General features: G+C 42.2%; 1 protein-coding gene across 1 annotated transcript; it reads right to left on the reverse strand.

Moving 5' to 3' along the window:
* Positions 1-199: 199 nt before the first annotated feature.
* Positions 200-27337, reverse strand: extl3 (exostosin-like glycosyltransferase 3). The gene is made up of 6 exons (XM_046372995.1): positions 27106-27337; positions 7628-10251; positions 6256-6383; positions 4832-4976; positions 4577-4705; positions 200-3243 (listed from the first exon to the last, which is right to left on the reverse strand). Exons 2-6 carry the CDS (start codon positions 9764-9766, stop codon positions 3034-3036), a joined length of 2751 nt encoding a protein of 916 aa, XP_046228951.1. The 5' UTR covers positions 9767-10251; positions 27106-27337; the 3' UTR covers positions 200-3033.
* Between the last annotated feature and the right edge of the window lie 385 nt (positions 27338-27722).

The raw sequence follows: 27722 nt of genomic DNA on the forward strand, positions 1-27722 counted from the left end.
TATGAACAAAAGAGATGTTACAAATAATAAATAAAAAACATAAGTGAGCTTTAGGGGTGCTGATAAGAAAGCAGCTTATGTTTAAAAGTCTAACAATGTCTTTAAAGTAATGATGTACTCTTCTTATTTTAAGGCATTGCCACAAAGTACACAAATGCATCTTGTAAAAATGGACAAATGAATGAGTCAACAAGTCAGATAATGTTTTAACAATGTTGCCAATTTTTATTTCCATTTATCTGGCCTTCAATGGTTTGTTTGATGCTGTCATCAGTCTGGTACAGCTCAAGCAGCGCTGCAGGTGGCTGGAAGCCTCGCCCACGGTTGTGGATCAGACCCAGGAGCACATAGTTTCACAAATCTTTACACCTAGCGGAGGGACTGGAGCCTGCCAGGGGAATTTATTCTGCTCTGAGCCACGGAAAACCAGCTGTGCCACAGATCCTAGAGGGGAGGGTGGGAACCAGTTATTGGAGGAATGTGAGGGTTCAAAATACCAGCTAACCCTGTGCATGACCTGAGGAGAGGTTGAGAATCAGCCAGGTAATTTATATGGCCCCTGAAGCTCCAATAAAAGTTTTCAGATGCGATCAGGAGGGGTGGGGGGTGGCGGCAGAGGAGGAGATCTGAATCTGTTTTAGTTGTATTGTTAATTTACAGTTAATAGAGAATATAGTTAATTTTTCTATTGCACTGGTGGGACCAGAGAGCAGCAGCCACCTGGAGCAGGTAGGGACTCAAATGCAAGTCCAATGGCTGCAGCAGAAGCTCAGCTCATCACATTACAGGGCTCCCTTTGAAGAACCACATCGTCTTGCTGTCTGTAAAGCACATTTGCCTTACTGAGTGCTGATCTCAGGTCAGTTACGCTCCCCTTCAAGCATTCAGTGGCACAGGTTTAGTTTAGCACGGCAATGAAGTAAGCAGCCGGCTCAATCAGGTCGGGATCTCTTAATCAGGAATCATAATAACAAAGTACAGTATCTCGTCATGTGTCATGAATAGCTTTTAAAAAATTCTTTTTTTTAATAATATATTTAATAAATATACAGGAACTATGAACTTATGAGAGTTTTTGTTTCATAAAAGCATCCTTACAGTTAGAACCTACTTCGGGGACAAAAGTCCTAAACTTTTCTCAATCCTTTTTGTTTTTAAAGGGATCCTTCTAGATTAATCTTTTGTTCAGATGACAGTAACTAAATCTGATTAGGTCAAAAAAAGGACTTTGGATTTACAATACATGACAGGGAGGGCTATCCAATGGATTCAATCCTGGTAAAGTACCATGCAGAGTGGATATGGGTGTACCAGACTGCATCCCTTCAGCAATCATTCACACTGTGCACCCTGAAAATCGTACTGTAAAGCAGCAGACATCGTACCTATTTGGCAAAGAAAACATTCAACAAGCAATGGTATTTAAACAAACAAAAAGAAAGCAAAGTGAAACCAATATGGCGGCACTGTGAAGTAACGTTTCTGCCTGGATCTTTCTCTGCAGGAGGGTAACATGAACATGGCAAGACATACCTAATACTTATGTTGCAAAGCCAGATCTGACAATTAATTAAAGAGAACAATTTGGGGGAATACGCTTACCCGCTCTCTGCTGGAGAGTTTGATGAGAAGATCTGATCTGATTGTGCCTGTTCATTAAATATAAGGATGAAAGTTACAGCCTACGGCCAGTTAACGTAGGAGGACTGAGAACTGCTGGCCATGGCTTCATATTTAATGGACACATTCAAGAGAGGCATCCATCTCCTCATCAATCTCTCCACCAGAAAGCTAAAAGTTTTCTTTCCTCCAAAATGTCAAATCATTCATTTTAAACCTAAACTTTTTACCTTAATCCTAGCAGTACATTTAACGACACTGAAGACTTTCCTCCAAATTACCATCCTAATTGGACATCCAAACATATTACTGATTTTGGCAGCTGCGATTCTTGACTTTGTTGCACTTCAGTAAGGGACACTGTAACTGTTGACTGGTTAATATTTTTACATTTAAACATGACTATTTCAACCTTGGACCAATTTTACAAACATGAATAAACACTCTATATCATAAAAAACAGGCCATTTTAAACACTCATCACAGAGTGCAGATCCTGTAAGCAGAACAAAATGACAAAATGGTGGCTGGCTGGTTTTCATGACAAGTTCGAGGCATTATGGTGACCGCTGAAGTGAATTCCTTCTGGAAAGCGTCTAACACTACTAAACATGATTAGGCCAACCTATTTTAACTCTTCAGTGGAGGTCGTGTCTCGTTCTCAGACTGAGAAGTCTATGTCTGATCTCCCACAGGCAGAGGCTCTGGAAAATGTTTGTTAAACATAAAGATTTACACTTTTAAAGGACATTATTTTTTTTTTAAAAAAAAGAAAGACTGTTCAATAAAATACTTCTGACCATCAGTGCTTCTCTCACGTACATGTACAAGAAGTACAGTCTGTAAAATAGGGGGGAAAAAAGTGCACTGGCAGCCATGTGCCGTTGCCACGTTTTGATCTCCCAGATGAAACTGTCAACAGGCTGCTGGGCTGAAAGCGGCCTGACATCAGTCTGTCAGCGATTCGGTAACTGATAGCTCCATTGTCAGGAAGGGTTTATTGTGGGAGAGTTTCTGTACACTGTGTACAACCGCCCTCTTTCCTCAGCAGGGCGTTAAGAGGTGCAAATGACATCTGTAGTGGTCGATGATTGAGCGTGATTGAAGAACATGAAAAAGAAGGAGTGACATCCACTGAAAAGGCTTATTTTGTTGGCAGTGGTTCCTTTCAGCTCCCACTCTTCAAATTTTCAGTAGGGTTGTGGATTAGACCACAAGCCAACAGTTTTTAAGGTGAACTTGTCCATCCCCCCCGGGCAAAATCACAACCGCACACTTTCCTTCTGTGCTTTTATCCGGCACGCCATCCATCCATCCTTCTGCATCACTGCTTGCAGTGCTGTTCTTTTGAATACTCTCAGTCCTTCAATCCTTTCTGCTCTTGGCTCTTTGCTTGGTCACTCCAGCCCGATGCTAGATGAACTTGAAGCACTTGGTCTTGTCATGGGGTAAACGAGTCTTAAACAGCACGGAGTCCACGCGAAACTGCGTATAGAGCAGCGGCATGTAGCCGTACACCTTGACGAAAAAGTTGATGCACTTGTGGCGCTCGTGGAAATGCGAGTCATCATGTGAAAGGGCCTGAGGGCAGCCTGGACAGCGGAAAGTCCAGCGAGATGTTACCTAACATAGACACAGAAAGAGTCTATCTGTGAGTTTGAAATGTATTGGTATGTCATTTGTGCATGTGTGCTTTGGAGATTACAAAACAGGAGCAAGAAATCAAATAAACAGCATTAGTCTGCTGCAACTGTTAGCATGTCCAGCTAACTAGCTCATTACATACCAAAGTAACCAATCGTTACCAAGGAACGAAGGCCAAGGAACATTTTATTAGCCAACCACATTAATTTGTGGGGATTCATGGGTCAAGTTAAAAAAAAAATGCACACCCACTGTGTAGCAGTGATCTACTGAAGAGATCTAGATCTACTCAACTGAGAACCGTAAAAAAACAATACATTTAATGATTTACGTCATCAACTTCATTAATTTTTGTGAATACATGCCTATTTTGGATTTGATGCCCTCAACATATTTCAAGTTGGGACGGGGGCATCAAAAGACCAGGAAAATTGTGGAATGTTCTTTGAAGCATTAAACAGGGAAATAGGTTGTGCACGGATGCTAACTTTTTGCCTGGGACACAGCTTTAGTATGCAGCCATCGAGTGCATAATGAAGCCCTTCTTTACAACGTTTTAGTTGTCATTAAGACCACAAAATCAACAGTCACTGACTAGACATGAAAGTCTGCTTTTGTCTGCCTCTGTCTAAAAGCAAAGACTCAGCGCTTTAAAAAGTTACTATCTGCTTCAATTGTAGTATGTAACTATAAACTGCCCATGTGCCACCCAGTACGGCACAGGGTTTAACAAATGGCAAATTAAGAAAAGCAAACGTTTGACTGTTTTTAATTCAGCACCACTGATGCACAAAAAACTTTTTGGACTAAAGAAAAGAAATATAGTCGCCCACCATTTAGGACTCCACAGTCAAACTTGCCCTATATTCATTATTCACAAGGCTTATTCCTTAGCAGTGAAATGCTGTCATGCAGCACACTCCATCAAAGCCGTCCTTAATTCCCCCCTGAAACACCCTGAATATTAACATTCCACTAAATCAAAAAGAACTTTAACTGAGAGTAGTAATGACATTTCTGTTCCAACAGCTTCCCTGCTTGATTGCTATAGTTATTTGTGTAACCATAAATATGCACAGTAAGAAATGTCCTTCCTGTAACAAAATCCGGGGGGGGGGTGTTAATAAATCAGAGGTGACGTAACACACCAATTCGATCTTGTGTTTTTGATTTATCATTTGTGTGGAATATTAGATATGTCAGTTTGAGTAATGGCAGAGCTAAGTGGGCAAAAATATAAATACACGGGCCTGAGGGAGGGAATTTTCTCAATGCTGAGCTGAGCAGCTGGACTCCTTGTTCTGTCACTGACCTTGATGGGTGGTTTGCGGGTGATGTGAGAGACCAGGAAGTTCATGGCGATGTCCTCGCAGTTTATGTATTCATCCACCATGTCCCTGATGGCCTGGGGCATCACGTAGGAGTATAGATAGGCGTAGTACTACAAACCACGAACACACAGGGGAACATGTGAATCATATCGCTATGAGACAGCAACAAGATAAAGTTGGCTGAATGTTGTAGGTTTATTTTATTTTATTTTTAATCTGGGACTACAGGATCTGACCTTGTGGAAGAAAGCTGCTCCTGTCAGGACCATGGAGAGCTCACAGGAGTAGTTGGAGTTGTAGAGCCAGGACTGATGATTGACGTCCCAAGCGTGATACCTCCCAGGGAAACCAACGATGCGATCTCTGGCCTCACGCCACACTCTGTCAGACGCCACCAAACGCACAGTCAGCAGAAAGCCTCTCATTTTAAGTCAAATTTATTGAGACTGACGATGGAGAAGTGGCTACATGTTAAGCAGGTATGTTATTTTTTTTTTATGGTCAGCTACTTGGTTTCCAAGTGTCTCTCTGTGCTTACATCACTTTTATTTTATCCACCCGTTTCAACTTGTCAGCGATACAAACAATGTGATACATATTTACCTCTCGTGAGTAATTCAACAGATCATTCTGCTGTCCTCCATTAGTATGTGATTTGTTTTTAACGATATTTAAAACTAACATGTAACACTTGGCTCATTGTGATGCCCAGTCACTGCTAAAAATTCTTGGACCCAAAAATGTGTTTCAGTTCATCTAAATAGATACTTGGAAGTCCTTCTACAGACATGGAAGATGCGAGAAATTACAAATAGAGGCATTTCATGTCTCAGAAGAGCTCATGTGAGAACACTCAGATGTCTAACACAGTCAGCTGCTACGTAATTTTCCCTCTTGGCGAGACTGGAGGTGAGGAAACATTCCTGGGTAATTCTGGAGGGCCTGAGATAATTCTTGACAAATGACCCCAATTTGTGCCTGCCTGTCTGGACAAGCTGCTGCAGCACCAAGTTGCAGACAAGTTTGAGAGAGGCAGGGGTGGTGCACAAAAATAACATAACGCAATACTTAATCATTTGATGGTTTAAACATGGCCTTCCCGCTCAGCTTATCAGAGTACAGTTAAAAAATGAATCATAAATACGAGGCACTGACAACTTGTTTCCGTTTTATTTTCACTGATTTGGTCTCTTGTGATTGGTTCAGTCTCTCTCTCTCTAACTCAGTTTTTCAGGAATGTGGTACGTCCACATTTTTTGGACATTCTCACTTCCCATGGGAGATGACGCTTCCACTGTTCTTTTGTACAGCATTGTTTGTTATTATCAACTTTCTTCACAGCACTTATGTGAAACAAAAACAAAATTATACTAAATGATGTCAAACAAATAATAGCAATAATTATATTAATATATAACTTTTAAATCAATTAAATTAGTCAACAGAGTTCCTTAAAAATGTGATTAATGCAAACAAGAATCCACTTTAATTCCGTGTTGTACGTCAATACAACATGAACACTTCAAAAGGCGAGTGAATACTTTTCAAAGACACTGTAAAATGCCAAAAATAATTAACAAACGCTTACACTTTGTCAGCAGGTATGTAATGCATATATACGAATCCCTACAACCCCATGTGTTCTGTCATGATCACTGACCTGAACCCAAACATGATCTCATCATGGCGAAGATGAGCATCATCATCAATCGACAGGATGGCCTCGGTTTCCACGGCGTCCCAGGGAAGGAAGCGGTTGTTCAGGCTGTTCTTTTCTGTGCGGACAACCTGCAAGCGCAAAACAAGATTCGTCTTAGCGGCAACATTTCTGGCAGACATTTCACAGGTAACTACTCACAGCAGCTTTAGTTAGTATACCTAAGTACATTATGAGTAATGCTCCACACATTTTGTGCTTCAACCTGCACGTTCTGATTTTTTGGCCACTAGGGGGCAGTGGAAAAAAAGCTGTGAAGCCAATATTAATGCTATTACCTATCACTTTTTACGTATATACTTGTTAACAGCTGATTATATTTACATCGAGGGGGAGAAAAGTACTGATGGTATTCATTTCAAGTTTGTGGCCAGGTGGAAAATGTTCAAATCAAATATTCCTGTATTGCTCTTCTTTCAGCTATTTTGCTCTCCAACAACTCCTGAGGGGAATATTTGTCTTATTAGCTGCTAAGTGCTCCACTGTGTTCAGCAGGTGGTCATTAACTACTGGTTTGGTGCTGGGCAGGTAGCATAGACAGGATTTTGGGAGTTTTTTGCTGAAATCAGCTTCTTTCTGTGGCTGAAAATGACCCTCAGGAGAGAAGCTAGACCTGTTTGAGGGTGAGTAATAATTCTCTGTGGGTTCATTACTACAAGTAAAACTTTTTGACATGCACATATGCATTTGATCCATTGCTATTCTAACAAATCTGAATAAAGCAGCTTTAAGTAGCATCTCTACTGCTGTTGTCCTCTTGTGAGCTTTGTACAGAAGAATTCCATACACACATTTAATTGCTCTTTAGGCTGTCATATGATCTGGGTATGCATGTGCCATATATAAATCATACTGTATAAGCCTGGCCAATCATAGAGATAGGTAGCCGCAAAGACTCTCTTAGCACTGACAAATTCAGAAGCAAATTCACTAGTTTCAGTCTCCTAGCTTAGGACTTGTCCACAAACTCAAACTATTGGCATGAACATGAAAAACATTTTTAAAAATATTTTATTTTTAAGGCTTAATTCAGAAGCACAAATTTTATTATTCATGGACATCTTCACATCCTTTTAGTAAAGCTGCTGCTAATTTGCATGAACTCTTGCAAAGTCTCAAAGAGGTACTGACCCAAACAGCTCAATGTACCTTGCACCATCTGACACATCAGATATGTTATAGATTACCTTTTTTTTCCATTTCAGAGAGACAGGATGATTAGAGAGATGTTTCTTTTTAAATAAAGAACCACACACAATTTATATGAATATGTGAGCATTTGATGAATTAAAGATCCTGCAGAAGGAGCACTCACCACAATTGGCAAGCCGATGTCTGGCCATAGGAGGTCATCTGAAGGAGGCTTGGGTGAGTTCCAAACCACCACCACCTTGTTGAGGTATGGCAGCCCATTCAACCTCTCCAGTGAGTTCATCAGCACCTCCTCCCTCTCATATGTCAGCATGACCACAGTGAATTGTTCTCGAGGTACATTCCCTCCTAGGGCTGCCTGAAACTCCTTCCCTGAACCTCCTGTACCTCCACCGATAGGCCTGAAACCAGTACCCGAACCAAGGAATTTGGCTTCAGATGGCAGCACAGGGTCCAGAGGAGTGTGAGGAAACAAATGAAAAGGCCCAGGAGCCCGATTCCACGCTCCGTATGTGTCTGAAGCTGTGTACGTGAAGTTGCGGAGAAAACGTGGAGAGGCATATGGGGGCTCTGTCTCAACAGGACCCAAATCCAGGTCACCGTTGTCAGCCAGATTGGCATCAGTTCCTGCCAGCTTCCCTGCTTTGTGAGGAATCTCATGGGCTGGCTCTTCTTTGATGGGTGCAGCAGGAACCTGGATGCTGGTTCTGATACTGGCCAAAAGGGTGTTAAGAACGTTCTCTGAGGTGGAGAAGTAGGTCTCCCACAGAAAGCGGCCTTGCCGCCTCATAGCCAACATGTCATTGTCTGACAGGCTGCGCAGCAGGAAGTGTAGCTCTGTGACACGAGGCTTGGGCACTATAATGGCAGCTTCACTCCATCGAATAAACTGGTGATATGGTAGCCTGGAGTGGTCGCCCAATACAACTGGAATGGTCCCTACCTCGAGGGCCTCAAAGAGCCTCATTCCACAACCTGCTGAGGCCACCAGCTGTCCATCCCCTGGAGCTATTACTAAGGAAAAAGTTGAAGCCTTGAGCACCTCCAGCCTGTCCTCTCTCTCTCCACAAAGAGCCCACTCAGTTGAGAGACTGGGCTGTGGGTTCTTGCAGGTGAACTCTACCAGCACCTGATCCAAGTGGCTGTCTTGCACTGCCTTTAAGGTACCAATAATGCGATCATCATAGTCGGCTGGTGGGTCTCCTTCCATTTCTTCCTCAAAAGACTGAGGGGGTGCCTCCTGTAAGCTGCTCCTCAGTGACTCCACCCTCTCCCCCTGGAAGGTGAAGAGGTATTTCCTCTTGACAGGAACTTGAGGAGGCACCTCCAAAAAGTTTGGCTCTGAGAGGGCATGAACCAGAGGGGAAACAACCAAGTCAAAACCCTCACGGTACTGTTGCTCCAGGAAAGTGGACTGGGCGACTGCGGCCCGCCCTGTACTCACATTATACAGGAAGTTCTGTGTCATTGACTTTCTCGAGAGATGCACCAGTACATGATTGTGTCCATCAGATCTCCAGTATGGAAGACCTTTTAACTGCTTCTCTAGCTCTGAAGGAGATGGCAGTGTGGAGGAAGTGGACTCCTGCAGCTCTCCAACCAGCACCAAATACAGGCAGGCAATGCTCGGGTTATCAGTTACATAAATGTTGCTCTTAACAGAAGCTGCAAAAGCCTGCTTCACCAGCGGGTCAATATAGTCCGCCCAAGGATAGGAGCCTGTGTCATAGACATACACAGGAAACCCAGACGTAAGAGGGCAGCGCGCATAGTCAAAGCAGGAGCGTAGACGGCAGGACCGCGCAGACTTGGGTGGTGGCAGTCCTGGGTCCTCCTTGTCTGGCAGCAGTCTGACCGGCAACGATAGCTTGGGCTGGTTCTGGGCCATTAGCTCCTTATAGGAATGCTCTGTCTGGCTGATGACATTCTTCAGCTGCAGCAGATCCTGCTTTGCGCTGTCAATGCTGCGCTTGCAGGCCTCAATGCGCAGATTGAGTCGGGCGATCTCACCGTTGAGCTCCTGCCTCTTAGCCTCTAGCTGCAGCAGCTCCTCGCTGACTGACTCCCGGATTCGGCACAGATCCTGCACATGTTTGGCCTCACAGAGTTCACCACCAGGCCTCGGCCCAAAGATGCGCTTGTCGGGACCCCCAGCTTCGTCTATGGTAGTGAGGTAGTAGTGGGCAATGAGTGGGAAGAAGACCAAAATGAAGAAGAGCATAAAACTGAGCCACGTGAGACGCACACGCCGCAACACCCATGGCTGTCCACCGGCACCCACCCCACCTCCGTTACGCTGCATTGTTGACTCTCTCAGTCTGCTCCTCGCCCCACCAAGGAACCGTTGCTCAGGGGATCAGCAGCAGCCATGGTACGACCTTGTCAGCAAGGCAGTGGGATGATACTAAATCATCAAAGCTGGGCTGTAGCTCTGTCCTTCTGTAAAGGTCATCTGAGGCGGTTAACCTCCTCTGCAAAGTCCTGTGGATATTGGCTCAGCCTCACCTGTATTCTAATATGTACTCTATTGTGTCATAACCCACACTAACTAATGCCATTTCTACTATGAGATTCAGCAAATGTTCCAAACCTATGACAGAAAACAATCCAGCATCTGCAGAGGGAATACCCTCACTGTGTGAAACAGGGACAGCATTGCTGCTCACAGGTCAGTGAGATAGCTGAGTAGGCCAGTTTCTTCCATCTGGGTTGTGCTCATTTTCTGGCCCCCATCAGGAATTCATCTAAAGGTATGATGTCTGGAGTCTTCCTTCTTAAAACAGGAACCTGGGAGAGAATAATAAAAAAAAAAAAAAAAACAATGAGTACAATGATTCAGTAATGATATCAATCACAATCAAAATAACTCATGTTTGCCCATGTGAAAGAATGAGCTGCTCTTAGCTCTCAAAACTTTGACTGAAATTAAAATGTCTTCAATGTATACAAAACAGCATTTAATAAAACAAACACATTAGATACTGCCTAGATGTTGGTAACTTTTTGCTTTTCACTGCACTATGTGCATGACTTCCCTTGTTTTTCTCATCATCCCTGTGCTGCAGAATACCAGGGGGGTATCTGTTTCTTTCAATTTGCTCTCTCCACGTCTCACAGACAGGGTATGAAACTTGGGAGAGCCATCACTGGTAAACTGTGCACAGTAGGCGAGCCAACACCAACAGCACCTCCAGCAAATCTCATTAAAGGCCTCTTCCTGCATCTCAACCTCATCACTGACTCAAATTACTGCACATCCCTGATAAGAGTCCATCTCAGAAAGTGATGGAGAATTATCTTCACCAGCTCAGAAGAGAGAAGGGCTCAAGCTTTCAGCTCAACATTCTGATGTAGACTACTGTACTCTTGCTGGTTTTACTTCAAAGTTTTCAAGATGTTCCCGAAGCCATGGAAGATTAGCTTTCGTGATATAATAGCTCTGGTTTTATCTTCAGATTATTGAAAGACTCAACCACATCCTCCTCTTCAGCTCTTTTCCATCATGTGTTAGGAATTGGTTAGAAAATAACAAGAATGTAAGAAAAATCTGCATTGCTGCGTTGCCTTTTCAGTGTTCAGATGTTTTGAAAAGAAAGCTCTACGCTAAAAGCCACAGCAATACTAGAAGTTTTAGGAGCTCCCCTGAGAGGCGTCTGAAAAATTCTTACATCATGAGCAAAATCTAAATTTCAGCAAAGATAGTTTCTTTCTGTGAGCAGCAGGCAGGCGGCGTTCTGATCTCACGTCACTGCACAAGCCCCGCGGATGTCAACCGGCAGGCCAAGTGCCAAACAGACCTTATCAAATACATCACTAAACTCACATCATCGAGAGCTTGACTTTATTGAGCGGTGTAGTTCAGAGTGACACAGACACCAGGGGCAAAAAGGAAGGCAGGTGGGTGTTTACCTTTTGCCAACATAACAGCTCCTCTTGATAAGAATGTCATTCCCTTCGCTACTGATGAATTCAAACCTCTGTGGTTGTTATGCTTTCATTATAGCCTGGGTTAGATCAAAACGGAGGCAGATACCATCTTAAAAAGAAAAAAAAAAAACATATGGGAAAAAAAAAAAACATCTTTCATTCTGTCTGAGTGAAGTAATCACTTTTCTCTGCTACCGCCATGTAACTGGCATTTCTGACATTTGGAGATTACTGCTCCCCCAACACTCCTGAAAAACAGCGTTTGTCTGCAATACAGCTGATGTGTGCGCGCCTGTCAAGGAGAGAAATGAGGAAAGGCATCGGCCAATCATGTGAGGCCTACCTGTGGGCTTGAACTCATTTCCGTCATCACTGCAATTTTTTCTTTTTTTTTGGTAGGGTCAATTCCACTGCGCACTGCGTTTGAGATCAGAGCCATCACGCAGGCATGCACATCCGGAATACAGTTTCTGACTGGTCGGCAAATCAGGAACACAGCCTCTGATTGGTCGGGAGACTCACGTTAAGGCATCATAGGAATGACTGGCAAACTGCACACTTTTTCAACACAGAAAAATTGATAAATAATCACTCACGAAGTTAGTTTCCAAAGCTTCTGAGAGGGATGCGACAGCACTAACCACCCAGCAGTATTGTTAGCCTCTCCTACTTTGCTTCCAGACCTTACTTTTCCAGCAGTTGGGAAATAACAGACTAGAATTTTCTTGATCTTAATGCTTATTTGCTGCCCTGCGCTCCCCCCCTCTCACTTTCTTGCTCAACCACACACTCAGCAAAACAAGCCATGCTCCACTTTAAACAGCATCCCATGGATAAGACCGTAATTATTTTTTATTTTTTCTCTCTGCAGGAGGTGCAGTAATCCACCCAACGATTTTACACTAGGGTAAGAAAAAACCCATACTGTCACAGCCCTACAGGCATGGGAATTTATCTCCTATAAAATCACTGACTTCCTGCTGGTACTTGTTTCCTCGTTTCCTCTGCATGTCTGAATGAATCTTAAACTTTACATACTATCAGGCTGGATGATGACAACAAACACACCTCTGCCCACACATTTTCCTTTTCATCGCATAAAAATAAGGCCTTCAGTTAATAAATATTTTCATTCTCAAGTCATCTCTTGAGTATTTTCTTGGTTAATGGATTAAACGTTTTGGCAGAACATTATGAAAACTTCACATTATTGCTTATTTTCTCCAACCAAGAATCCAAAATCCAGAGATATTCAATTAACAACCATATAAAACAAAAAAAGGTAGATTATCCTCACATTTGAGTGCCTGAAATCAGAGAATTTTTAACATTCTGCCTTGACAAGTTAATGAAAAGAACAGTTGAATGTTAGAGTTGGCAATTCATTTTCTGATTAACTGACTAATCGTTTCAGCTGGGGTGCAATCAGCATTATTATGTCAGATTAGTCTGACTTTTGTTTTTGCAATAGTTGGTTAATCATTTAGTCATAAAAATATCAGAAAACTGTGAAAATTGCTCATTGTGCGAAATCTATGAATGTCAACACCCAAGGGTATTCACTGTACCATTATATAAAACAGAAAATCATACTGAAAATTGAAAGAAACATTCCCAAACTAGTTGCCAATGGCTCATAAGAATTTTCCAATTGCCAGTTTCGGCAGCAAAAGGGCACCAGTACGCAATAGATAATGAACTTGATCTACAGTGCATTACTAGGTACAAATTCTGCAGTTGCAGTCAAATGAGGAATCAGAGCAATGCAGCTTAACATTAAACAAGAGGTTCTGTAACTGTAAAAGTAACTACAGGCAGGAATTTTTTAATGTCTTTATGAAGGAACATGTACAGTAAAAACCCTCAGGACATGTGACCCTTTGAACATTGACCCTCACCCTGGTGTGTACCAATATGCCTGAGGTGCAGAGTGACCGAGAAGCAACCATGAAAACAGTCTGATTAATTGCTGCATGACTGCCAGTGTCAAAGGGGTAATGGCAGACAGATGTTGGCAAACGTTATTGCTAAGCCTAATCTGGAGCCAAAAACATGCTGGTTTAAAGCTCTGAGCATGGCTGCTTCTGTGGGCACCAGAGCAAACACACACAGACAAAAACTAAATCTCAATCTCTTCGGTTGTAGCTTTCTAATCTGCAGAATGTCTTCTCTCCGCTACAGTCAGCTTAATCTGACTGCTGTCAGCTGCATGGGACAAACACAGGAAAGCTCTGATCGCGCTGGACTTAGTTTGCGTGGATCAATGATAATGCCAGCATTACCTACCACTGAGCTGCGAGGCGGTTTGTTGTTAAGCACCTAAAGGGCTGCTGTTGCAGCCATTTTCACTTGCAGGTTTTAGTTATACAAGGCAGCACAGGTGTAAGAGAGAGCTATAAAAAACGGAGAGAAACTGACATGCCTGTCCTTGCCTTCACATTATACAACACATTCTGCAGTTACAGCATTACGTGAAGCCACTGAGTAACAGTCACTGGATGGCTGCAGTAGCCAAGTAACACTATTACTTTGAATCATTTTGCCAAGGTAAATCACTTGCTCACAGATGACAACTAATCTCTGTTTATCATACTATAAACATTCCATTACTCGTATTGAAAATCAGTACAAATTTGATATACAGTCCTGCCCCTTTTCAGAGGGCAAAACCCTCCAACACTTTCAAATCAAGTGGTCCCTATTTTCTCAGGGCAAAGGAGAAGTTTAAGCACAGCTGCCTCGCTGATGACCCAGATGGAAAACCTTTTGCTCCACATGGCAAGCACTGAGCAAGCAATTACTTAGTCAGCAGATTACTCGTCAGGCCTATGAATAACGCAGTCTGCATTAGTCTGGTATGCTGTTAATTTGATTTAGAGGTATAAGAACTGACGAGATGCATTTAACACCAACTTTAACATCGATCAAGATCAAGTTCTGAGCTCATGCCAAGAGTATGAAAGAACGTAACAGTCGCAAGCACCCAGACATGCATCATGTTGTGAATAATATGAAGCAGGTCTGGGCAAAATATCTTCATCTGAAGTCAAAAGAATAACAGCAGCAGGTGCTGAGCTCAGAGCCCGAATGAAGAAGTGGGACGTTGCTTCCAAGTTCCCAGACATTTGAGAGAAAGTGTTTGCATAAATGTTTGCACAGTCTCTGGCTGTGCTTTCTGAGACAGTCCTGAAATTCCTCCATAAAGAAACAGGGAGCCTGGACAGAACTGACGTCCAAATTTAACCGGCTCTGACATGACCACAATCAATTCACTTTAAAGGTTGCATCTTATGTGGGGAAGACGGTGAAGGGCAGCAGGAGCGGCTCATGAATGAGTGAATGCTGAAATTTCCAGCTTTTCCAGCGACAAAGTTGAGAGTGAGGGTATCTTGCATTTTCCTGCCAGCATACGAGCCATCTTACTGAGCTTTGGACAGACACAGTGAGACGAATTGAGGGATTTGAAGGCCGACAGAAAGATCACTCAGCCTGTATTTTTAATAAGGCCCCAGGCAGCGAAGCTGAAAGAGGTAGCTACGGTACTTCACCAACTGAAATATTAAGAAGACAGATCTTTGATTTTTCTTTTTATGTCTCAAGAAAATATACCTAACTTCTAATGATAAGACTGACAGAGAATTTCCACACCACTTCAAATGCTCTGTTCCACCGTTACCTATGACTCACCGCTAACGAGAAAATAAACTGATTAACAAAGACAAGCGAGCTCTCGTTTGTCAGACAGTGTTCTTTGAAAACAGCCTGGTTGAAATTCTGGTCTTGAGGCTGTACAATGCTTTTAGCTAAACGCTCACATCCTCATGGTAACCATGGTGACCCGTTGATGCTCAGCGGGTATAATGTTTATAATAATTCACCATCTTAGAAATCACATGGAAGCTTTCCAACACAAACTACGGCTGAGGGTGAATCTCATCGGGTTTACAGATAATCAAATAAAAGTATTGGAAAGCTTGTTCATGGTGCTAGTTGAGTCCGGAGATCAAAGTTATTACAATTCATTCTGAGGGGAATATGAATGTCTGTACCAAAATTCATGGCCATCCATTCAAAAGCTGGACCAACATTCTCACATTTCATTCATGTATCTGTGACACATATGAGTTGTGTTCATATATGCCACAACTCAACGGTCTATCCAAACCACAACTGTCTCAAACGAAACTGTGCGGTGTTAGACATCTTTGTAGCAGGGTATTTGTCTTAGGTCTGCTACTTAACACTTTCACTGCAGCAGTAGGAGGGTTATATGTACTGTAGGGCTGGGACCACTTATCTTAAACAATGTGAAATCAATAAGATTTTTTCTAATTTTTCTAAAAATTATTGTTCTGCAGCCATATTACAATAGGTGCTGAGGAAACCGAAAGTGTTATTTTCTTCTTTTTTACATTTTTGACAAATTTTCTGGTCAATGGTCTGAATCAACATTCGTATGGTCACGAACGGTCTTCCTGTCTGCAACATGGAGCTGTACTTGCACAAAAACAATTAATCGATTAGTCAAAATCAAACAGCACCAAGTCTGGAAAAATGATGATTTGTTAAAGTAATTTACAGACAACCCTTCCCACAATTAATTATGATTTCATGGAGAGAAATCGAAGTAGAGCGTTCCCTGTGGAGGTGACTGGAAAAAAAAAAACATGGAGGCAGCTGCGGGGGGAAAAGCACAGTCACAGGGCTGTGTGAGGGGAGCAGCTGTTGCAGCCATGGATCACGGCTCATCTGCAGACGGCTGACTGAACCAGCTCAAGGACCCCTTTTTCACTGGTGAATTACAGAGGTGACTGTAGGGCTGTGGAGTGCTACTCAGGAAAGTAATGAAAAGAAGTCAGATCTCAATCTTCTTCAGGACTTTGTCGAGTAAAACAACTTTGATTTGATTTACAATATATGGACAAAAGTATTGGGGTGGGGCTGTTTTTCAGAGGTTGGGTTTGGCCCCTTACTTCCAGTGAAGGGAAATCTTAATGCTTCAGCATACCAAGACATTTTGGACAATGCTATGCTTCCAACTTTGTGGCAGCAGTTTGGGGAAGGACGTTTTCTATTCCAGCATGACTGTGCCCCAGTGCACAAAGCAAAGCTCCATAAAGACATGGTTGGATGAGTTTGGTATGGAAGAACTTGACTGGCCCACACAGAGTCCTGACCTCAACCCCATCAAACACCTTTGGGATGAACTGAAAGAGAGATCGCAAGCCAAACTTTTTGGTCCAACATCAGTGTCTGACCTCACAAATACTGCTACCCCAATACTTTTGTCCATAACTGAATGAAATTTTATCAGCGACAATTTTTAGAATTCACATCATCAAATGCAACTTCCTTATTTCTATTCATTATATTTCTTAAATACATCATCATCGTCATCATCCTCAAAGGCCATACAGGCCTTAAATAGTTTTCTGAATTACCGTACACTTTTAAATACGGCAACAGCACTGATGTCTTCAAAGAGACGCTGGATCTGCTGCTTTCTGTCGTTGCGTTTATTATCTAATAACGCTATAGAGATGACACTGTGGCTGTTATGATCATCAAGAGTATCGCCGCATTGATGACTTAGTGCAAGAGCAATTAAGATCGCCCTCCATGTGGACAACCTCCTACTCGGTGAAAAATTTACAAGGGTGCTGACCTTTATCTCCCAGTGTGCTCATTACAAAGAAGGAGGAGACAAAGACAAAACGGATGTGGACAGAAAAACCCGACCCTCATTGCTGTATTATTTGGAGACAAACATCACACACAACTTGTCTGCTGGTGCGGTATTTTTAACTTTAGTGAACACCATTTTGCATGAGTAGACACTGAGAGACACTGACAGACAGAAAGAAAAAGAGAGGTGAGAGAGAGAGAGAGAGGGAGAGGGAGAGAGAGAGAGAGAGAGAGAGAGAGACAGACAGAGAGAGAGAAAAGGAATGAGCTCATAATGGTCGCCTTCCAACCTCCAAAGCTCCCGCAATATGACAAAGATTACACAGGAGAGCAAATAAAGAAAAGGTACCCAAGTCCTTGCAGGACTGCACATGTGCGTCTTTCCCAGTCCAATTTAAAACAAGTATAAAATGCATACAAAAAAAAAGTAGCCCAAAATATCATTCTGCAAACTTGAAGGCATCCGTTGATCAATCTGTGCTCATCTTCAGAGACGAGTTCTCGGGGAGTGATCAGCAAAATGCATCACACTGCACTGCACACGGCGAGTGCTAATCTGTCATCGAAGCCTCTGCTGTGAAACTGCTGTGGCACGAGCTGCCCCACAGGGGCGAGGAGAGACTCTCACGGTGTTGGTGAGAATTGAGAATGTGACAGCCAATTAGAGTCAGAGCAGACGTGCAGACTCACAGGACTCCCCCATTTTCAGCACACAACAGCTCTCACACTTTTCTAATGAGCTCCAACTTCTAAAAACCTCTGGAGGGACACTCTGACATTTTTAATGTTTACTTGTCTTTTCTCTACCATAAACTCTCACAGTAGGCAAAAAATTAATTATGTATCCCTTCTGTTTCCCAAAAATGGTTAGTTAGCATTGTTAATTTGCCACCCCTCCTAAAAACAAAAGGACAGAGTTAGCAATTTGCAGCTGATTTTCACTCTTTCCCGTAATTGCTGTTCCTCTGGTATCGCTTTTTGAAGTCCAACGCCAGTGATGACTACCGATTCTTATTTGTAAACCAAATAGCAGTCAAAACATATTCATTTAAGCATAAAAAAAAACAGCAGTTAATTCTTTGAAGGAAGGGCAGGAACGAGAAGTGCATGTTTAAGTTACAGACTAAATGTGCATTAAAATGTATGATACAAGGCTCTGTCAATGTTTTTTCCCTCTACCTATGCACACATATGTTTAACTTCAGAAATTTATGTACCAGCAAGATGGCTTGTTAAGCATCTTTGAGCTCACATAACGCATGTCTGAAGGGATGAAGTGCCAGTGTACACTTTCTGTAATGTCTTCCATCTCTGCAAGAAGAACTGATGTAGCACTCAACCTTGGACTGATTAGAGAGTCAATACAAGCCAGTAGCCATTTATTTACTTGCCTTTCAGTCATTTTCACTTATTCAGTGCTGCAGAAAATGTCTGACAGGGTGACAGACGGAAAGGGGGAGGAAATATAAACTGTTTCCTATGTGTGTGATAAACAGTAAGTTTCTGTGTTATTTTTGGCATGTACATGTTGTTGATGTGTACAAGTTTGCTTTCTGATCCCACAAATAAATCAGCTGACCTAGCTTTCTTGATGAGTTTACAAAGCCGGTGTTGATGAGCTTCCTGAGTTAATCAGTGATGCGGCAACAGATACTGATGACTGATCAGGGGAAGAAACTGCATGGGTGTGTAGTTACAGTCGAAGTCACCGTTGTTGCAAAAATCTCCATGAACATTGGATTTTCAGTAGGGATGAATTGCCTTTTGAAACATACAGGAGAAGCTAGACAAGTCAAGTCTTGTTTCCTTTGAAATTACACTTAGCTTAACATCTCATTTTCACATGACGAAGCTTAATTTACAGGCTTTTCATACCGACTTTTACAAAGTAGTCGTTTACAATGAAATGCGTAGCACTGACCGATAAATATTTACTCCATGGAAGGAAGATTCCAAACATCTGAATAGTAGCAGAGGTCTCTTGAATGTGAAACATCAAATAGAAGCTTTTCGCAAGCCAAAGTTCAAACAAACTTGTCATCCTTTTCCTGTGATAGGGCAAGACCGTGCTCCCGTTGTGGCGAAACAACTGTAGCAAACAGAGGGGAAATTCTGTTCTTGAATGTCTGCAAATGACGTCTGACCCATTCATTACCAAAAATCTAATTACAGGCTGCCACACGGTACTCATTTAACCACTTGTGTCTGCATAATTACTTAAGGCAGAGATGAAAAGGGACAGAGGAGTCTGAGGCTACAAACAGGCCTCTGTCATACACCGTCCATCGCCCTGGCAGAAACGAGTTAAGCGTCACCTAAAATGGAAACGAAAGCCAGTTTCAGGATGAGCGTGGCTGTGTTTACGAGCACCGTGTACGACAACTCTGTGGCCCACATCAGAGCAGCATGTTACTGCCTACATTTATTTTCATACTTTAGACTATGCTGTATTTACACTTTGTACACTGAGGCTGTCACGACACCAGAATTTTAAACGCTGACATGAAACTTAAGATACTTGGTACCTTTTTCGATACCACCGCAGAAAGAAACAAAAAAGTCCCGAGCTACAACAGTTTTTTGCAGACCTTTGCCTGATTCAAAAACTGATTTGGAGATCGATTACCATGGCAACGGGCAAGGCTTCAAAACACTCAAGATGGCCCTAATTAACATTTTGCACACTGTGCTGGTATAGATGTCATACCTGTCTAGCCCTGTGTTGAAAATCTGATTGATGATCTGTTTTCTGTACTTTCGATACTATCAAATGTGGTATCAAAAAAGCATTATATGCTGATTAATGCCAAAATGAGGCAGGTTCTCTGAATTTTTCCATCCCAGTACATATTAGTAAGACCTTGCTACAATTAAACGAAATTCCTGTCATTAATCAAAAATTTGGGACATTCCACAAGTAACATCACAATTTCAAAGGGCAGAGCCAGCCTTAATTAGTCGCCTGGGGTATAATAATGCTTTATCTGGGGCAAAGCGAATCCAGTCATCACAACTACAAGAGCTTCAACTGCTCAGTGTTTTACAGCAGTTTGTTCAAGACAGGAAGAAGAATGAGTGCAAAGAAAATGAAGCCTTTTTCCACTCCAGAGTGGAAGCTGCTGTGATTGAATAGATGTCGAGTTCACTATGACAGAGGCTCTCGTGTGGCAAAAGAAACTTTTCTTTCCTTCTTTCACTGTGACAACATCCAACATAAAAGTGAATAATGTGCACCAGTGTCCAACACATCCTGTCATTCTTTATGGAAGCAGGGTGCACATTAAGAAGAGTACAGGGAGGATGGAAAAACATACACGTCACAACAGAGCCTCCGTCTTTATACGACAATATTGATTATATTAATCAGGAAAATCAACTGAGAAACTGTTGATGGGTAAAATAATCAGAAAAAAGTCTGTACAAAACACAAAAATCATATGATATATACCAGAATATGTCGAGACAAGCAGAGATATTTGAAGCTACTGTGGTATAAATTATATGGAACAATCTCAAATTTATTGACAAATCCCAGTACAGAGTATTAAACATTAATAAAATAACACAAAGAACAACTCTACAAATGTTTTAAGAAGGAGAGTCAAGGTTAAAGATAAAAGAAAAATAACACAAAGAACACCTACACGTTCCCACTGCTGATTACTTGTGCTGATGATTGCTGCATCTGTAGCCAGCTTTGCCCAGGTTTTCAACTTTTGCTAATATATACACTTTATAGACTCATCGGATAAACCAGTCAATAAAGCCATGTGGCAGGAAAACAATGAGAGGTGAAGGACCAGCCAGAACCTGTGAGCGACACGATCCTCGAAAGACAAACACACCAGTACATGTTTCACAAATGCTTTGACATCATGTACCCCCAGCTGTGAACACACTGGGCCACTGGGGATGGACACAACTAACCTTATCCTTGGGAATCTCTGTGTGGTGGCCAACATCTGTCTACATGTGAGAGAGACACGCTGAAAGCTTTGATGACAACAGCTGTTGTCACACACCATCTCGAATTTCTCATGAATACAATAATGCCACATTAGACAGACGTTTAGAGGTGTCTTTCTGCAGCAGAGTTGTCAAACAAAGATGTAAAAGATAATAATATGTCAGGACACTGGTACTGTGAATAATGGATCATTTGCAGGGCTTAGTGGTGATTGTGCATTTCCTGCAGTAATTGAATGTCATCAAAATGTCGACTGAAAAAAAGGGGCTTATTCTGAAGTAAATCTGCTGCTTATTAGGCAGCAAATCCCTCTTAGTTTTGACCATTTCCTCAGCAAATTACATGTACATATGTCACAGAAAATAAGCTATTGTCCCTCTGGTTGATTGATTTAAGGATTATGTTTCTCCTTTCCCCTCCATCTGGAATTAAAAAAAAAGAAAAAAGATATGTACAGCTGTGCAATCTGAACAGTCCGCAAATGCAAGTATGTCTCCAAATGTTTGCTTTGACGACTGCATCTAATTGTATAGTCTCTGCCAATTCCATCTCCAAGCATCAACAACCACTCGGTGCCAGCCCTCCAATATCAGCAATTTGGCTAAGTCCATAAACAGGACTAGTTTGTAAGCTGTGATAATCACGTGGGAAAACAGATGATGTCTGGCTAATGCTGATTTGTATCCACAGAGCTCTGTCCTCCTTCCCTAAATAAGACCAGTTTAAACATATATCACTTTGATGCTGAGAGAGTACATATCGTCACTGCCACTGGTTTTTCCCTGTGGATATGAGGCTGTTTAGCAGAAGAAAGGACTGACTGCGGCTTTGAGTTCAAACTAGAAATTATCGGCACAATATAAAACACGCAGCCTACACGTTCAGACTGTAAACGTAAGTTAAGTCTCATATGAACAGAATAGCTTAGCACTACCATTGAGAGATAAGAAACGTCAGTCAACTTGAATCAATATTGGTTCCAGTTTTTCGGTCCACTGTATTTATGGTTACAACTATTTACTGTCAAAATCTTTGCAAGAATTTTCCAGAGAAAACAGTTAGTGGGTAACACAGCAAAATTAACACGCAAGCTCTGAAATCCAGCCCTCCTAACAAATAAATAAATCCTCTTGTTATCTGCCACAGCAGTGGCAGCAGCCCCGCTTGCTGTGTCCTCCTGAGAGCTCTTCCTCTCCCCCTCCTGTGCAGGCTGGCGTAGACCGTAACAGATTGACTCAGCTCAACAACAGCTGCCAGAACACCACAAGCCTCGTCCTCCAGACACTGATGGATTGTGGGAGGGGAGCCAGGGTGATTAGCCCCCTGACATGGGAGAATTATTGCAGTGTACCACCCCAAAAGAGACTACACCTGAGTGTCAACGTAGGGCATTCCCACTACTTTAAGTCATGTTGTTAAAGCCCATTCGGCCTGCAAACACACTGGGCTTGAACTCGGCATGTCAGTAACAACAAGCAACAGTGGGGGCACTGATCTAACTTGTCACTTTCCAGAGTACAAAAAATAAATCAGGGAGAAAATCGCCTTACTTCATTATTGCTTTGGTGACGTATAGCACTTCCTTCAAGCTTGACAGTGATGTACGCTAACTAAGGTCGACTGCAGGTAGGAAAATGGTGCTTCCATTTGAGGATTAGTTGCTTGGAAAATGATTAAGTCAAAAGAAATCCTACTTGGAGAGCTGCTGTTTACTTACTCTGCCAAAAATAAAACTAGTCTCCCTCTTTTGCCAGCATTTTTCACACAGCTACGAGCTGCTTCATCTGTTCCTGTCAGGACTTTTATTCATGCCATTCATTTAAGCCTCGTGCAATAAAAGAAAATCCTGTTGTTATTCAACAAAAATACAGAACAAGCTGTCCTGGGTTAATGCAGCCTAACTCTTCCTGCCTCTTAAAGCAGATGTTCAAGGTCTCACTACTCCGCACTGGGGACACTCAGTGACTTGCTTAGAGCTAAACCCCTGCACTTTCTCAGACGAGAGCAGCACCGTTTGACTGAATGCAAGCCGAGAGGCAGCAGCTCCATTCGGTGATTCATCCAGACTCTCATTATAAGGACATGGCAATTAATGCCCAAGCGTCAAAGTTCAATACCACAGCCTCATTCTCTCACCCTGTGCTGTAAATTTTTAATCTGGCTAAAAATCACAAATGAGGGCTACAACAAAGACTCCTTGCCTCCTGTTAAACCACATCCCTGCCACAAGCAAGGACCCCCATGACAAAGGGAGCTGTGGGTGGATCTGGTCGTTCTTTCAAGTGTCGAATGGAGAGTAAAAGTGTCCTGTCTGTCCGTGACCTGACTGCTGCCGAACCTCCCCATGAGAGCACAAGCGCTGCGTGATATAGCTGTTTTTTTGGACATACAGTGGATTTTTCATACATATTACTCTTTACAAGCAGCAATGAGTCAGTTCAGCTAATTGGCACTTCCTCTCAGCTGCCTTTGAGAACAGATGAAAGAGGACCTTTCATCATATTTAGCTCATGTTCCATTGGACAGTCACACAAAGTCAAATCGTCTACCATGATGAAACTTGTGAACAAACGGTTGCCTATTCAAACATGCAGAAGTTATGGAGCAAAATCATAATTCATTTGTTCAATAGTCACAGGTCTGTTTTTGGTCTCTACCAACTCCTGATGGAAATACCAGTATCCGACTCTTGAGCTGCTAAATGCTCCACTATCTTCTCCAGCTTATCTTATCTACGGGTGCTTGCTGCTGAACAGGGTTTCTGCTGTGGGTTTTTGGAGATTTTTTGTTGAAAACAGCTGCCTGTTGTGGTTGAAAACAACCCCAGCAGAACAGTGAGTGAAAGAAAGGAGTAGATTTTATGCCAGACAGCTAAACAATGAGCTGAAACTCATTATTAAGATCAGCAAAGCTGAGAGGAGATGCAGGTTTGGGTGACACTTCTCTAAAAGGTCATTACTAAGAGCGACCCCTTTCACATTGGTATGGGCAGTCATATTTTATCATCAGTATCCAGATTTGAGGTGTAATTTGCAAGAAAATGCCTTCCAAAAAGCTGCAAATATTATCTAGTAGTTCAGCGGGATTTATTTTTCCTGAATTACCAATTATCAATATCCCTGCAGGCCAAAATATCAAGCACTGCCAACAGAATGGCCTCTACATATGGAAATTGAGAAAACTGTAGGCAGGTGTCCAAGTGTTAAATGAGGGCAGCACATCTACCCACAAGAAACGCTGATTTTGTCATTACTCTGCATTGTGGCATTTGCTCATTACTATGCAACCACAGAAGGACCAAAAAAAAAATCATTCAAAGACAGCATGGCAATCACCGCCTCTATGAGGAAAAAAAAAATCAATATTCTTGTCCACAGTGGGATACACGAGCCCCAGACAGTCCATATTAATGCATATTGTGGTCAAATCTAACCATAACAAGGAGGGGAGGTTAAATAACACAAATGTATTAACGACATAGTTTGATGTTTGTTTCATTAAATAAATGAGAAATAACATACTGGCGCTGTTTATATCTGAGCTCAGAAAATAAATAGAGAGATCAGAAAGCCTCCAAATAAAAACACCAGGCTGTAACCAACACTAGTGTCTGTGGTGCCTTGGTAGACTGTACTGCACTGAGTGGATGAGAGGCAACTGACCTACAAAAACTACAATCCACACCTCTGAGGAGAGCTGCCGCTGCCCATTTCTCAACATCTCACAGAGACGCTCATTAATCTAATGATACATGACAAATATAACTGATTACACCGTGGCCTGGGCGAATAGTCGATTCTGATTGGCTGCAGGGTGTCAGTTAATTCCTGATAATGGACACCTACTGAGCTGTTCCAGTGAAACTGTCTGTTCATCGTCCTAAATTAATGGGCAAGCTGAGAACACCTCAACATTAATAATAAATTACTTTAAAACAAAACTGAATATCAGCACTGAGTGTAGTCCTTCAGTGCCTCCTACCAAATAGTGATCATCTCACATCCCATCATCTGTTGGTGAAAATCTTGAGATTGATTTGAGGACAATAACAAGCATGAATGTTATGTTGTTGACTGTGAATCCTCCTAGCATAACGAGCCACAGCTGAGCAGGGTAGAAATATCTCCAGCCAACAAGTCGCATCTGAAGTTCGTCCTAGTTACTGGAGCAGTGAACAACATCTCCACTGCATTGGAAGCTTGCGGGGATAATTGTTCTGGGTATTAGTCAAACTTTCACGTGTCCCCAGAGACAAAGTTAGAGCTCTTGAAAAACTTTAAATTTTGATTGTAAAAGCATGAAAATATAAATTAATTCTGATGTAAAGTAAGCAACCATTCTATAACCTGGAATTAGTAGACTCTGCAGAGGCAACTGTCCCTCTTTTTAATTTAAAAATGATGATGATGCATGTTCCCTTTCTGTCTGGAGAATATGGTTTGTAGGTCGCAGCCTCTATGTAGCACCACAGTGCTTCAATTAGTTATCAATGGTATGTTGGTACACGTTTTATCAGAAAATTGCAGCTCCTGCAATCTGGATGTTGCAATTGACCACGCTGTGATTTTGATAATCATTTTTCAATTAAACTTAAATGTGACGAATATTGGTTTGGGAGTGAGGACATACAAATCAAACAGCGATATGAACTATGTAACTTTTGCACTTTTGCTGCTTCTGTACCTCAGGTGAAAATTCCCTGCAATCTCGTTTCAGGTTTCTCTACATCATCAGATTCAGGACAGCGCACAAGTCTGCACTCAGCAACTTTCTTTTCCCAGGATGGCTCATAAAACTGAGAGACATAATTAACAACTAATTAAACAATGAAGTCTGACTCATATTCAACTTGTTATTTATGATGTATTAAGAGATGTGACAAAAACATCCGCCTGTCAGGAATGCATGCATTCCCTTATAGCCGCAAATACAATGACAACACGGCTTTGGGCCCACAAGCTTTGGTCACTTTGAGTTTAGAACTCTGAGTGAAAACTGATTTACTGGTTACTGAAACATGTTAAGTAACCTCAGTGTTCCCACAACATGCTAAGCCTTGCCTTAATAGCATACTGGAGTACACTGCACAGAACCCAGGAGGGAGAATGCTTACAGGGGGTTGAGCTAAGCTCCACTGTCCCATCAGTCACTGGCTGATGACCACAATGCAAATTGCACGACATCTGTTTCCTCACTCACCTTCCAATTAGCAGATACAGTTGGATAAAACAAATGCATTCTATCGCAGCAGCCCTATGAAAAACCGGTCCTTCATGTAGGTTGTAGGTTGTAATGGTCAGATTTTGGTTAACATTTTTAAGGAAGATATTGGTTCAGTTTTCTGGGAATTTAAGAGGCTGTCTTCTCTGTGTTGCATCTGAATTGCAATGCATGACAATGAGAGGTGATTCGGTAATAATCTATCCTCATTTACATAGATGTGATGGCAGTTGAATGTAATCAATGTTGAGTTCAGTCAAAAAGGACATTTGGTAGCTACAAATTATTATGCTACGAGACTTTTAACTATTTTATAGGGGATCAATAGTGCAAAACATTACAACAGCAATACCTGGTGACGTCCTCTATGGCGTGCAGGACGCTCGCAGTCAATGCTTCCTTGCTCAGAGGCACAGGTAAAACATGACTGACCGAGCAAGATGCCAAACCCGATCCCCGCTTCTGAGAGACACAAGCCCTACGCCAATGTGCATGACAGCCAGTGAGGGTCGACAATAAATTGCCAGTTTTTTTAATGAAGTTTGGCGTGACATTTTATTTGTACTAAAAGAGCGGCACGGTTTTCGGTTGTGGTTTTCGCAACCAAAAGAGTGGCCCAAATATTAAGATGAGTTTAGTTGCCTGGAATTCTTGTGCCAGTCAGATATACAGACTGGTTAGACTACATCACGGCAGAGCACCGACTATTGCGGAGGAAAGGCAAGGGGGCCATATGTCTCATCTGGCCAATTAGCTCGCCTGCTAGCCAGCAATGGTCACAACAAAATGCATTTGCACTCTACTACACTGGTAGACCAACGTTAGCTTCAGCAGCTACTCACCCTAGCAGAGGAGTCCAGGGTATCCTTAAAACTGAGTCACAGCGGCCTGGCGGGTTTGACAAACCGTAAAAATCTCGTTGTGTTTAATTTGAACGACCACAGCCACCGGACAAAGCTGCGGTGGTGCTGCGTTTTCACTTCGCACCGCTCACAGCACCATTAAAAGCTGCATTGTTGAAGCGACGGCTGGACAAACAGCACCGACAGTACGCTGCAAAGCATTGTGGGAAACGGTGTTGCTGTTAGTGTTAGTGCCATCAAGCGCTGGAAATATTGGGGAAATGCTTCACCTAGTGGTCAGTGTGGGTACTGTGCAGTGTCACAAGGGGAAATAGCATTTCACGTGATGATAATTTTTTAGATCGATAAATAAAATGAAATTAATGAAATAAATGACACACACTAATTTATATGAGATAATATTTTTTGATACTTCACTTGAAAAAAATGTTGAACTTTTGCTCAGCAATGCCAGGCTTCATCGTTCCTCTGACACAGTTGGTTATTTTGTATTTGTTTATCATTTGTCTTCTGTCTCATGCCATCTTCTATCACAGGAAAAAGTTACATTTGTGATTAAAGCAAAAATACTGGCACTACAAAATCTACTACAGAAT

This window comes from Scatophagus argus, chromosome 19 (genome assembly GCF_020382885.2).
Source record: "Scatophagus argus isolate fScaArg1 chromosome 19, fScaArg1.pri, whole genome shotgun sequence".
NCBI lineage: Eukaryota > Metazoa > Chordata > Actinopteri > Scatophagidae > Scatophagus > Scatophagus argus.